Source organism: Castor canadensis, chromosome 7 (assembly GCF_047511655.1).
Source record: "Castor canadensis chromosome 7, mCasCan1.hap1v2, whole genome shotgun sequence".
Lineage (NCBI taxonomy): Eukaryota > Metazoa > Chordata > Mammalia > Rodentia > Castoridae > Castor > Castor canadensis.
Window position 1 is genome coordinate 31,655,268 of NC_133392.1, and position 13,649 is coordinate 31,668,916.

At 43.9% G+C, this 13,649-nt stretch overlaps 1 protein-coding gene and 1 pseudogene across 2 annotated transcripts; one reads left to right on the top strand and one right to left on the bottom strand.

Annotated features, from left to right (window-relative positions):
- The first annotated feature begins 1,411 nt into the window (after positions 1-1,411).
- Morn4 (MORN repeat containing 4) lies at positions 1,412-11,615 on the top strand. Of its 2 annotated transcripts, none has more exons than XM_020177752.2 (5): positions 1,412-1,553; positions 7,496-7,593; positions 9,420-9,534; positions 9,945-10,054; positions 10,259-11,615. In XM_020177752.2, the coding sequence occupies exons 2-5, from the start codon at positions 7,527-7,529 to the stop codon at positions 10,405-10,407; spliced, it is 441 nt and encodes a 146-aa protein (XP_020033341.1). In that variant the 5' UTR covers positions 1,412-1,553; positions 7,496-7,526; the 3' UTR covers positions 10,408-11,615. The 2 variants fall into 2 exon arrangements, with proteins under 2 accessions (XP_020033341.1, XP_073934696.1); XM_074078595.1 differs by lacking the exon at positions 7,496-7,593 and adding an exon at positions 8,720-8,828.
- A 1,050-nt stretch (positions 11,616-12,665) lies between these two features.
- LOC109695308 (insulin-like growth factor-binding protein 3 receptor pseudogene) lies at positions 12,666-13,617 on the bottom strand (annotated as a pseudogene).
- Positions 13,618-13,649: the final 32 nt, after the last annotated feature.

Consider the following 13,649-nt stretch of genomic DNA (forward strand, 5'->3'; position numbering starts at 1 on the left):
GTGGTGGTAGAGCACCTACCTAGCTAGTACAAGACCCTGAGTTCAAACCCAGTACCAACAAAATAATAGTAATTATAATAATTTTTTTTAAAAAGTAATAAATAATACTGATACTGCCAAGTGCTGTGGCTCTCACCTGTAATCCTAGGTAGGTGTGGCTCTAGCTGTAGAGTGACTGCTTTACAGTGGCAAAGCCATTTTCATTCTCATCTAGAGATGTCCTGCCTTCAGTGTATTGAAAGTGTATTCCTTTCCTAACAAACTTTTTTTCTCTTGCAGGAAGCAAGGACCCAGGTAGATAGCTGTGCTGACTTTCGGTAACATTTTTGGTTGGCTTTTAGGTAACACTGGGGAATCTTTATTATTATGTTACGTTATGTTTTTTTCGGAACTAGGGTTTGAACTCAAGGCCTACACCTTGAGTCACTCCACCAACCCTTTTTTGTGATGGGTTTTTTTGAGATAGGGTCTTGCTAACTATTTGCTTGGGCTGGCTTCCAGATCACGATCCTTCTGATCTCTGGCCCATGAGTAGGTAGGATTACAGGCGTGAGCCACCGGAGCCTGGCTGAGCCTTTATTATTATTGTTATTATTATTGTTGCTGTTGCTATCATTATAATTTTCTAGTCTACAGTTGAAGAAACCCCAGTCCAGAAAAGCAATCTGAAGTGATTTGCGTACTCTCTCCATGTACTTGTCTTCTCCTAATAAGAGAGCCTTAGATTTCTTCCACGCACATGTAAGACAAGTCCCACGAAACAAGCGATCATGGCTTTTTAAACGTCACAGAAATCTAGCATCATGCTGCAATCACACAGTTCAGTTAAAAAAAAAAACATATGGACACACGGAGTAGTGTGCATAGTGTGTGGGGAGATTGCTCCAATCTTGGCACTATACTTTAAACACAAAGGATCTGGGTAACGACAACACAAATCCCTAGAATGAATGCGAAAGTGTCTTAACATTGTAGTGCCTGGCACTGGGTTATTAAAGGACAGTTGCCCTGTCTAGCGCGTTACAAATTGCAAAGTTGTACCTGTAACACCGGATTTAGGTTGTATCCTCAAAGTCTACGGAGGGGCCATTTGCAAGTGTTAAGGATCGGGGCGGCTTGGGCTGGTGGTCAGAGATGCTTCGGAGACATGTTTGGTTTTAGTTGGGGTTAATATTTCTGCTGGGCCGCATCTTGGTAGGCGAGAGCTGAGTCCTCTATCTCAATAGCGGTTGCTGATATGGGACCCCAGGCACAGCCCCACCCACTTTCAGATATTCAGCCTGGGTGCTCGAAACACTCCGCCCCGCACAAAGATGGCGCGGAAGCGGGATGGGCCAATGGGGAGTGGCGTTGTTCCCCGTTGTCTAGGTAACAGCCAATGGGCAGCGGGAATTGTGCTCAGTGCGGCCGCTCGGGATGGCGGCATCCAGTGGGGCAGGCGCTAGTGGAGGTGGCGGAGAGGAAGTGGCAGTGGGGCGCCGGGTGGAGCAAAGGTCCCGGCCGCCTGAGTCCCGCGTCTGGGCGTGACGGTCGTCCCGAAAGGCCGAGCCCAGGTTGGTTGACGGCGCAGGGGGGAGGGGGCCGAGAGAGTGTGGTCAAGCCTGGGAGGGGAGAGTAGACGGCTTGGGCTCCATCCCTGACGCGCGGATCTGAAGGCAGCTGTCGATGGGAGTCCCGAACCTGGACCTCGAGTTCCGACAGCGGGAGAGCCCACCGCTTCGATAGAGACGGGGCGGGGGGCGGTGCTGCGTCTGGGGTCCGAAGGGGCCGACCGTGTGAGCAGAGGAGCAGCGGCGGGAAAGCTGTGCCGGTCGAGGGAGGGAGCGGGGCTGGGGTGCCCGGTGGAAGTCTAGGGCTTTGTTTGTTTTGGGGCCGTCTCTGCCACTCGGTGGAGAAAAGTCCCTACCGAGGCGTGGGGAATGGGATGCCTCAATTACTTGATGGATGGTATCCCTACAGCCCAGCATCTCTGAGCTGCTTAGGTACCAGCAGGAGTAACTCCGCTGTACTAGAACCGGCCCGGGAGGGCGTTCTTTTCCTTGATGCAGTGTTCCCAGTGTTGCTCCCTAGTCCCATCACTCCCAAGTCGTCTTTGTGTGTGTGTGTGTGTGTCTGTTTTAATCTTTCTGATACCTATGTTTTCTTCCCATCTTCTTCAATTGAACCACCCCACAGTCTTCCTGAATAAGACCTTTATATGGTGCCATATACTTGTTTAGGTTTCAAATGAAGTGAAGGAGGATTAGCATTATAATTTTAAAGCCCTAATTATTTGATCCTCAGCATGGGAGAGGTGGCGAGCAGATAAAAAAAAAACTGTCACGCTCATTTAAAAATGTTTTAAAAATAAGATTCGACTCTCCCTCCTAGTTTCCTGAGAAGCTTAATCTTTGTTCATCAGAGGCTTCATTTTCCTCTCTTTAGGACCCAAAGCCTCCAAGTGCTTTCTTTATAACTGATTTTTTTTGGTGGTGGTGGTGGTACTGGAGTTTGAACTCAGAGCCTCACACTTGCTGAGCCTACACTCTACTACTTGAGCCACTCTTCTAGCTCTTTTTAGTGTTGGGTATTTTCAAGATAGGATTTCTAGAACTATTTCCCTGGGCTAGCCTCAAACCGAGATCCGGTTCATCTCTTCTTCCTGAGTTGCTAGGATTACAGTATGAGCCACTAGTGCTCAGCCTGAAAGAATTTTTGTAAGACTTGTCATATTCTAGGAAAGGTCACTTTAGGGGACAATTTGAAGATGTATGTGAATAGTTAAAGTGGCTGCCTCCAAACAATAGCCTCTAACCGAAAATCTATTCCCTTTTATGTTAGATTGTTTTTAATTCTCTTAATTTAGACACAAGTTATTGTGAATGCATAAATGTACTTTAGTAAACTTGATTTAAAAACTTAAGACAAACAATGAAAACAAAAATTCTCATTACTGGCTCAGTTCTATTTGGAACTGTTGGAAGGCAGAAGAAAATAAAGATAGCAAGGATGTGGTCTGTTGTGCAGAGTAATAGTGTTCTGGTTTACAGAGACAAAGTAGTAATTTTCCTTTAGGTAAATGTTTAGACTGATCCTTTGAAACTACCAAGAGTTTGGAAAGGGTGAGTGCCAGTAGAAGTGTGAATCATCTTGGTTTGTGATTAGATTCCACGTATCAACCTGGAGCCAAACCCGTAGGCCATCTATTCTCCTTAACAAGATTATTTGAATACCTAATACAAATACTGATTTGCATCTCTTATTAAAGTGTTAGGCTTTCCTTTCTTCATTAGCACTCACTATTCTGTATTGTACTAGTTTTTCTCAGTGACCATGGTTATTGGTGAAATTCCTTTTTTGCATAGTGGCTTGCAATTGACTATTAATTAGCAGGGCTAATGCAAAAGTTATAAATCAAAATTCAGACACTGTCCCAGGCAGTGACAATATCAATTATTTGAACACATATAGCAGTTTCTAGCTAAATGTTTTCAATCATGGCTCCAAACCCATGGCTTCTACATATGTTCCCTTTAATTAGCGCTTGTGATTTGGTCTCGGGAATGGACATGATTTCAACCAACAGCTGTGGAAGGGAATTTGCCATTTCTCCCTACATCAAAAAGGAATGGAAATTTGTAATATATACTTTTGAAAACAAGTAGGAGAGAATAGTGGTGGGGTGGGTTGAAAGATGGAATTCCAGTTACTGTTGCTTCCCATATAACAAATTACCCCAAAACTAGCAGCTTAAAGCTACCATACAATGCTCATAGTCTGTGGATCAGGAGTGTGGACCTGGCACTATGGAGTTGGCCTCTCTCAGTTCCACAGTATCTGAGCTGGAGTCATTTAAAGGCTCCTTCGCTGAATGCCTGAACTGGGATCACTCAAAGATGAGGATGGCCAACTGGGGCAACAACATATGAGCTCTCTATCTGGCTTGGCTTCATCTGCCTGGAAAACTCTGGTAGTGGGACTACTTATATGGTGACTTGAGTCTCCAAATGTGCTTGTAGTAGTGAGCAAGTGTACAAGTTGTATCACCTTGCAGATAAAGCCTCAGAACACCGTTCACTTCCATCCAGCTGTACTGCATTAAGCATTCACGAGCCTGTTTAGATTTGAAGGAGAGGAATTGGACTACCTAGCAAGGTCAGATTGTAGAAGAACATTTAAGACAGGAGATATTATTGCCAACATATTTAGAAAAAACAGTCTGTCACTTTTGGTAATAAGAAGATAGCTTTTCACTGGACATGGTGGTTCATGTTTGGAATCCCAGTACTGGGGTAGAGGCTGGAGGAATGAGAGTTTGGGGCCAGCCTGGGTCTCGAAAGATGGCCTTTCAAGTTTCATTGATTTTCTTAAAATATTTAAGATATAGGTCCAAGAACTGACAGCATACCACAAAAGTAATTAAATTTACAATTTAAGGGCATGGCTTGTACATGTACATAAATAATCCTCAAACTAGAGAAACCTTTCTTTTTTTAGGAACCTTCTATTAGTCCTCTTGAACAGGATGGGAAGTTTCATGTGGCCTTTAGGAAAAGTAAATAGGTCTAAGGGCATGTTTCCTCTGAGTGCCTGTGTATGCACTGTGACTTTTTTTTTTTATGTGCATACAATGTTTGGGTCATTTCTCCCCCCTTCCCCCTGCCACTGTGACTCTTATCCTATTGCAGCAACTCTCTCCAAATTTTGAGTGAAAATAAATTGGCTAACTGCAGCCAAACAGTTAATGGAAAAGCCTTTGTCCTACAATCTTCCTACAGATTTAGTCATAAGGTAGTCTTAGCTATGAGATTTAGTGAAAGATATAGCTCTTCAGATTCCGATGGATGTGTTTTGAAGGGATGAAATATTTCTAATTTGTACCATCAGTTGACTTGCTGCTGTGACTTAATTAGTTCTGGGAAAAGCTGAAGATTGCCTGAAGCTACACAACACCTAGCTGGACTGGAAGTAGTTTTCCTCCGCAATTCTGATGGAAAACTGCTTCTCTTCCTCTCATTAATGTTGTATTTGCAATACAGTCTGGTTGACTTCTACCCCAGCACACTCTGATGCCAGGCTGATGATAAGAGACTTGTGAGCCTGAAATTGGATGCTGACCCTATGGGACATTGATAGGACAGAAAGGGAACAGCAGGTAGCCCCAGATGTTTGGAGGACTGCAGTATGCAAAAAAAAAAAAAAAAATGGTCCTTGTCTAGAGATATGTTACCTAATGTGAGAGGTCCTAGACATGGAGTTGCTGACTGATAACTGGAGAAGTGAGAAAATCCCATAAGAATGACCCCAAACATGTCAAAGCTGGGTTTCATTATGGAGCTAGAAAATGTTACTCTGTATTTGGGTGAGAGCACAGGGGTTCTCAGGACTCATCTTCCCTTGTGTCTGAAACAAGATCTGAGGACAGTACCAGAACCTAGAAGTTGTGACTGATCCTGCTCTGGTAAGACCAGGCTATTGTCACGTGGGACCATTTCTGGGCTTTCAGTATCATTATAAAAAATGTCCAAAGTTAACATATCCCAGAAGATATTGATAAAGAACAGATGGGTGGCAACTGTAGCTTATTTTTTTTTCTTAGTATTTACCTCATTTGTCAAATTTGCTGAATTGCTCTATTTCTAAATCTAATTTGAATTATGTTAGCATTTTTATACTGAACAAAATATTTAGAGAAATTTCTTTTGTTATTTTGTTTGTAGGTGATACTGGGATTTGAACTCAGAGACTTATATTTGTTAAACACATCTCTTTTTTTTGGCAGCAAAGGGGTTTGAACTCAGGGCCTCTTGCTTGCTAGGCAGGTGCTCTTACCACTTGAGCCACATGCCATCCCAAAGAGAAATTTTTGTTACAGTAAATAAATGCATGAGTTGAGGTATCTCTTTGAAGGATGAAAAAGAATCCAACATTTAGTGGGCAGGGCCAAGCATTCATGTATGTTATTTTATTTCACCTGCCAACTCTGAAATAGGCTTATTATCTCCACTTTCTAGACAAGGAGACTGAGATTTAGAATGCTTAAATAACTTGCCCACATTTATAGGAACTAGGATTTGAGCTCGTTCTTTCTGCTGTTAGAGTCCACAATATCACTATATTGTACTGGTAGGATAACAGGATAAATTAGTGGCTAAGAGCATGGATTTTAGAGGCCAGCTGACAAGCTTCTGAGTCTAACTTTTACGTATTAGCTGGGTGATTTACTTATCTTCTCTGTACCTTAATTCCCTCATTTGTAAAGCAGAAATAATAATACCCACTTCATCATGAGATGAAATTAGATAATGTATTTTTAAAACACTTAGGGTGTACAGTAAGTGATCAATAAAACTCTGACAATAACACCCTTAACATTGGATGTGGTTTCAGCTTCTCTGGGACTTGAAGAAAAAAGGAAGCTAGCCATTGGCACCAGGTCCACAAGGATTTAAGAATCCTCTCCACAAAGAGGGAGGATTATTCCCCCAGTGGATGGTTTATTCCTCCACCCATTGGATCTGAGTTGGCTATGTGCATAGCCCTGCCTAACGGAGCGTCAGCAACGGTGATAAAGCAGAGCTTTGTGCCATCTTGCTCAACTTGAACTTGTTCTGCCCCATGTGAAAGAGTTCCGATTACTCTGCTGAACAGTGAGGCCATGTGAATCAGCCGTCCCAGCTGACCACAAATGCACGAATGAACTCAGGCAAGACCAAAAGAGCTGCCCTTCTGAGCCCAGCCCCAAACTAATAACTCACAGTATGCAGGGTAAATAGTTGTTTCAAGCCACTGTGTTTTAGGGTGGTGTGTTATTACCCAACAAAAGCCAAATACTATATCCAGGTATAAGCAGGTGGTCTAGGGGGATACAGCTTTATGGGAGCAGAATGACTGATATGTTACAGGAAAAAACAACACACCAGATTTAAGATTTCGGTTTAGTGTACCTAAATAAACCCTCAATTGTAGTCCAGGCTTCTTATTTTCCCATTGAATATCCCATGTTTACATTTTTCTTTGTGTTTTCATTCTGTTTTCTCAGTTGGGAATTACTCTTTGCTTTCTTCACTGCTTGTTTTAAGTTCTGCCCATCCTGTATCTTTGTTAATTTCCACCACCCAAGTTTGTCCTAATTACATTGTCTCTGGTATAATTCAGTATTTCAATTACTGGTATTATGAACTAAATTATAACTTCATTGAGGAAAACACTATGTTTTATATATTGACTAAGCACATAGTAGCATTACAGGTTAAGCCTCCATTTCCATCCCAGGTCATAAACATAGGAACTGGCTGAAAACCTTTAAGACATGTAGGAGATAACAGTGTTTGGTGAGCCGGTGGTGGTGGTGGTAGTAGTAGTTGTTAGAGAGGGGGGTGTTTTTGTTAAATGTACCCAAGGTAGTATGTACTTACCAGGCTGGCAGCCTTTACAGTATATCTGCAGGATTGCTTTGTAGTTCATTCCTCCAGCTACCTCATGACACTGGTTCTCCTCTGTTTATGTCCTACAGTTTTTACCCTTTTCTTCTGTAAGCTGTCAACATGACCCTGACAAAAGGTTCCTTCACCTACTCCAGTGGGGAGGAATATCGTGGCGAGTGGAAGGAGGGTGAGAAGGACTCCTGGGGGTGGGTAATCCAGTGATGAACACTTCATTTGACTGAAGGAAAAATATATCAGGATAGACAGCCAACTTACTGGATCTTCATTCCACTCCAGGACTTAATTCCATATAGTACCTTTCCTTTATTCTATTTTAGGGTTAAATAAAGGAATTAGAAAATGCTATTATTAATCCAGTCACCAGAAATGATCTAAATCTTTCCTCTTCCAGATTTGCAGTGTTTTAACATCCTTTCATCCTTTAGTTGTGTTACTTGGGAATTTCTTAAGTAAGTGCAGATCAGAATGAATTATTTTAAGTGCCTATAAATTAGTACAGAATTCATTGCAATGACTTGGTTGCAGTCAGTCTTAAGAAGGAAGATGTGGAAATTAGGGCAGACACTTAAGAGGAAATGACATTCATTGCCTTGAGTTTTCTGTGACAGCTCATTATATTTGGAGTATCTATTCATAGGAATAGTAAAATTCTTGGGAGCCTGACACTATATAGGAAGCAGTTTAATGATGTTCAGTTTGGAACCACAACCTGGCCACTTGAAAGTCCCATGGGTCCAATCCTAGCAAACCTGGAACTGCTCCCAGGAGACTGGCCTTTCATTTATGTACTGGCACAGATGAAGGGCAGTTAGCACTGTAACCAGGCCTGTGTCTTGTTCTTCTTTTCACATTCCTGTAGCTGATAAAAATTTTTTTTTGACAGTATTAGGTCCTTGTGCTTGCTAGGCAGGCATTCTACCACTTGAACCATACCCCTTAACCCTATTTTGCTGTTAGGTTAGGGTCTTGTGTTTTTGCTGAGGGCCAACCTCAGACCTTGATCCTCCTATCTATTGCCTCCCGAGTAGCTGGGATCACAGGCACAAGCCACCACACCTGGTTTTCGGATTGAGGTGGGAATCTCATTAACTTTTTGCCTGGCCTGGCCTCAAACTGCAATCCTTACAATCTTTGCCTCCCTAGTAGCTGGAATTACAAGCATGAGCCACTTCAACCAGCTGATAAACTCTTGAGCCTGAGAAATTGTGCTGTTGTGATCTTACCTCCTTCCATTCCAAGCCTTTTCTCCTGTCCCCACAAACACCTGCTGTCCTCTATCATGACCTTTTTAGAGGAGAGGCATCCTGACACTCTGCTGCGCAGTCTACCCACCAAAAGAATGCTTACACACTATGATGAAGGGCAGGATGGCTCCCCGCATCTGCTCAGTTTTCTGGTCAGGTCAGTAAGTAAGCACAGCCCAAGTTACAGACCTCAAACCAGTCCTGCCAGGCAGCCTGTTAGGTCTGCCTTGTAGCTTCATAATACTAAAGGGTACTTTTGTTTTTGCTTAGCGAGGCAATATAGGTAAAGGTAAGCAGGGCTGACAAGACAGGCTGCCTCTGCTACATTTGCATTTTCTCTCTACCATTTAGAGCTCTGGGATTTTGAATAAGTTATTTAGCTTTTCCTTGCCTCAATTTCCCCATCTGTTTAATGATAATAATAGTACTGTGCCTGCCTCATAAAATTATCATGGACATTAAGTATGATAAACACAAAGTGTTTAGAAGAATGGCTGCACATAGTAAAGGCACTACCAATGTTAGCTGTTGTTATTGAAGAGCTCTCTTATCACTCATGCTTGGAGAGACCTGCTCCAGATCTAAGAAGGGCATTCCAGGAGCCAAGTTTTCCTGGAGCCTGACTGCCCTGCTACCACACCGCTTCTTTTCTTTTGTGGGTAGAGTGATGGAAAGTGTGGGATGCTAGGAATAAGAATGGACCATGAAGTTGCCCATTCCAACCTGACTCCTGTCCTTCTGTTCTCAGGCCGCAGACATGGTTTTGGTCAACTGATGTTTGCAGATGGTGGCACCTACCTAGGTCACTTTGAGAATGGACTCTTTAATGGCTTTGGGGTACTGACCTTCTCAGATGGCTCAAGGTGAGTGCTAGGCCATTCCTTTCTTAGCTTTTAAACTACAGAGGCTCGAATATAAAATTGAGCCATTGATGAATATGTGGTCAATCATGAGCTTGTCCCAGGCCGTGCAGAAAACAGACAAGGAGTAAACAGTTTTTTCTTACTGCTTATTTTTTAGGAAGGTTTAGAATTGGAAATGTCAAGGTGAGTGGCCCTTTACCCCACCTTCATTCGCTTATGTTCTTTCCTTGGGATTAGGGCCTTGTATCATGCATACTCTCTGCACCTTCTTTGCTGATTGGGAAGGGGGTGGTGGGGTGGATGGAGCTCTGAGCCAAGCAGACTCAGCTTTGCTCCTCGACATTATTTCTAACATTTAGCCTAGACAGCTAACTGGCCCACGAAAGGCTAACGTCTTGGTGTCTCTGCAGGTATGAGGGAGAGTTTGCCCAGGGCAAGTTTAATGGCGTTGGAGTCTTCATTCGACACGACAACATGACCTTTGAGGGGGAATTTAAAAATGGCAGAGTAGATGGTTTTGGTAAGTTTCAGCCCAGCAGAGTGGTAACTTAGGTGAGGTGGAAATAGGCCTTTCAGTTTTAATTCTCATGTCTACTTATCCATTGAACTCCCCAGTAGAATACTCCTAAATAGAGTTGTGAGGTTTTTTCTTCTCTGTCCACCACATCAAGCTGATCTCTGAGACATTAATGCCACTGTCATATTTTCTCTGTTCTCCTCAAAGGCCTGCTAACTTTCCCTGATGGTTCTCATGGAATACCCCGCAATGAAGGACTGTTTGAGAACAACAAGTTACTGCGGCGGGAGAAGTGTTCCACAGTGGTTCAGCGGGCCCAGAGTGCCTCCAAGTCTGCCAGAAACCTTACTGCCTGATGGAGCATTGGGCACCAGCCAGAAAAGTGTCGGTTAAAGCCAATGCCCCCTTGTTCACTCAAGGTGAATGAATGAACCAGATATGAGAATGATGACAGAGCTGAAGCCTGTGATATGCCCCATCACCCACCTGCCAATCAGGAATTTAATCACAGGAAAGTACTGAGGATTTTGGCCCAAAGACCCTGCAGCAGTTAGCAGTTCTGTCTTTCCCTAGCCCTTATGTGCTAGAGGACAGAGGAGCTATCTTCTTATTTGTTGATATTCCTTGTTCCTGAGGCCTTGGGTTAGGTTACCCAGTGCAAACCTGCTGTGACCTTCATTCCATTTACTGCCAAGTGATTCAGAATCTCTTCATTCTGCCTACATTTGGGGCAGATGATTCTAGTCCTACTTTAGGGCCAGTGCTTTTTGCTGCCCTAGGAAAATAAGGAAAAAGATAGGGGTGGCTTAGGCAGTACAGTAATTCTGTGAAAGTCAAGGCCAGAGCTTTTCTGTATGTTACCCCCTCATTCACTGCAGTTGGAGTCCTGGCTTCAGGCTCCCACTTCACCTGATCAGACTGATCTCTGTCTCTGCTTATTCCCTCTCTGAAGCATCTGTTGAAGTGCTGTTTTCTTCCCCCTGAACTTTGCAAGCTGTCTTCCTTATCTGAGTTCTGGCAGATAATCCAATCCCCATTTATGCTTCTCTCCTTAGATGTCAGAGGATCCTTTTATGGGAAGAAGCTGACATGAAAGTAATCTTTTAACTTGTATTTAGTATTCATTCCAGTGCAAAGGGCAGACCTAGTTAGGTCTCCCCAGAGTGACATGAGTTCTAGGGAAGGCTTGGACTGACACATTTCTTTCCCTGTGGGCCAGTGGATCAGAACCACTACAACCCCTTGGGTATAGGTAGACTGAGACCTATCCTAGGACTACAGTGAAATAACAGAGCATTGGCTTCCCACATTTGACTCTGTGTGACTCTTCCACTCTTCTCGGCGCTCAGGCCTGGGTCAAAACATGGTGGGTAAGATCCCTGCACAGTTCATCTCAAGGCCTCCAGTTAGCCCAGGACCTGGACATACCCCCCAGCTCCCATCCTCACACTAAATCTCCCTCAACAGCAGACTGTGGTGGAAATTATAGCCATGTGCCTCTACTTATTCTCTGAACTGTATTATAGAAACGTGTTTATAAGAATAAACAAATCATAGAACTGCCTGTCCTTAGTTTTCATGACTTTCTTGCCCTGCATCCTCATGAATATCAACCCACTTGCTGTTTGTAAACATTAATCAGAGTGGGGCTTGGAGTTTACACTGCACACTTCACTATATAATGTTATCTAATTCTCAGAACCTCTGCAGAGTAGAAGGTGTGAACTTTTTTTTTTATCAGAAAGGCTTGGGTTGCTCACACTAGTAAATGGCATAGCGAGTGGCATTTCTATCCCAGTCTTTCTGATTCCAACTCCCTTTCCACTGGACTTTTCTTATAAGGCCTCAGACTAGTTACTGTCAGACCTCCTGGGTGACCTCAAGTAAGTCAACTCCTGCCTGCAACAAGTAATGAAATGTCCATATTAACCCATTCATATGCATGGTCCTACTCAGTCCCTCACAGCCCTGGGAGGAAAGTATGATTATCATCCCTGTATTATAGATGAGGCTCAGAGAAGGTAGGTTGCTTCCCCAAAGTCTCGTAGACACAAGGGAGCAGATCCCAGAACTTCAACCCAGGCTTCTTGAAGCCTAGAGGCTGAACTCTTAGTACACTAGTCTGCCTCCCAAACCCCAGCTTTCTCCCTCACCCTAAGCCCTGTCCCTCTGGTTCGTGACTGTGAGAGGAGCCCAGGGACCAAGTCCAAGCTTTAGTGCCATCTGATGCCCAGTTTTGAAGATTATCTTTTATAGTCTTCTCTAGCCTGTGCCCCAAACAGGGATATATTTACCTCTTTTTATGTGCCACTGGTCACATATTACCACTGAAAAAGGTGAACATTTTGGAGAAGCCAGCCTTTTGACTTGTGCAGAATTTCTAAATATCCCATTTGTGCCCTCTCGCCTCTTATTCTCCCACTGGGAACTATTGAGTCTCTAGTGTAGTGGTGAGCACTCATACCTATAGTCCCAGTACTCAGGAGCCTGAGGCAGGAGAGCCACTCTAGCCCAAGAGCTTGAGGCCAGCCTGGGCTACCCACTGAGATGCTGTCTCAAAAAAAAAAAAAAAAAAAGCAGTGAACAAATACAAGATAAATGATACAAATAAACATGATTCTTCAAAGCCTACTTTATTTTTTATTTATTTATTTTTGGAGGGGAAGGCTTTTACTTTCCCCTGCACAAAGCCTAAGATATTGATTTACACCTGAAAAGAAGACAAGAACTCCAGGTTCTAGGCCAGTGGGACTCCTTCGTGGGCAGAAGCACACAGTAGAGACAACCACACAAGAGAAGTGGGAAAGAGCTTGACCTCAGCACCCTGGAGCCACACTCAGCTTCTCTTAGGTGAGCAGTTCTGCTGAGCATTCAGGCTGTTAGGGATCCAAACCCTGACCCACTCACCCATCTTAGGGCTCAGGGTGGCAGTTCCTGTTCTCTGCTCTGAGCGAGATGTGGGTGGCTGGCTGAAGAGCAGGGTTCCTAGAACAGCACTAGAATACAGACAAGTTCCTCGAGTCCTTTCTGTGGTCATTTTGCTGTAATGAGGGTCAGCTCTCCCACAGAAGGCACTTTCAATCTCATCTGGCTATTGGTGATCTTGGCTTGAAATGTCCAGGTCTTGCTGTCTGGACCACCTCCAAAGTTCAAGTTGATCGGTAAGCCCACAACATAGACTCTCGCCACTCCCCTGTGACTGTCCCATTTGTGGGGCATGGGGTCAGTTGACAAAAAGACCAAAACATGGAGACCTAACCCTGATGGATGCTGTGCGGGCCAGTCCTGTGGGTGAGGAAGAGGCCACCAAGGCCCAAGAGACCAAAGAGCAACTGGATCAAAGAGGTACAGATCAAAGGCAGGTATAGGCCAGACAGAGATGCAGGTTGTGCCCTGCCTGGCTGCTACCCATTGGGAGTAGAGGAGTCTGAACCTACATGGAAAGCCTCTCAGAGCTGAGTGGAGGCCAGTGCCTCTGCGATGTTATAAGTACTCCATGCTTTGTGTGTCTGTCTTCCTTGACCCACCCCAGAGACTACCTTTAAAAAGGAAAATATTAAGCCTTTCCTAGGCCACCACTCACTAATGGCTATTTGCT

Bases quoted from the DNA above. Each gene is read 5' to 3' on its own strand.
- Morn4 (XM_020177752.2), top strand. From the start codon at position 7,527: ATGACCCTGACAAAAGGTTCCTTCACCTACTCCAGTGGGGAGGAATAT. The intron at 9,535-9,944 runs GTGAGTGCTAGG...GTGTCTCTGCAG, and splicing joins ACCTTCTCAGATGGCTCAAG to GTATGAGGGAGAGTTTGCCC. The intron at 10,055-10,258 runs GTAAGTTTCAGC...TTCTCCTCAAAG, and splicing joins TGGCAGAGTAGATGGTTTTG to GCCTGCTAACTTTCCCTGAT.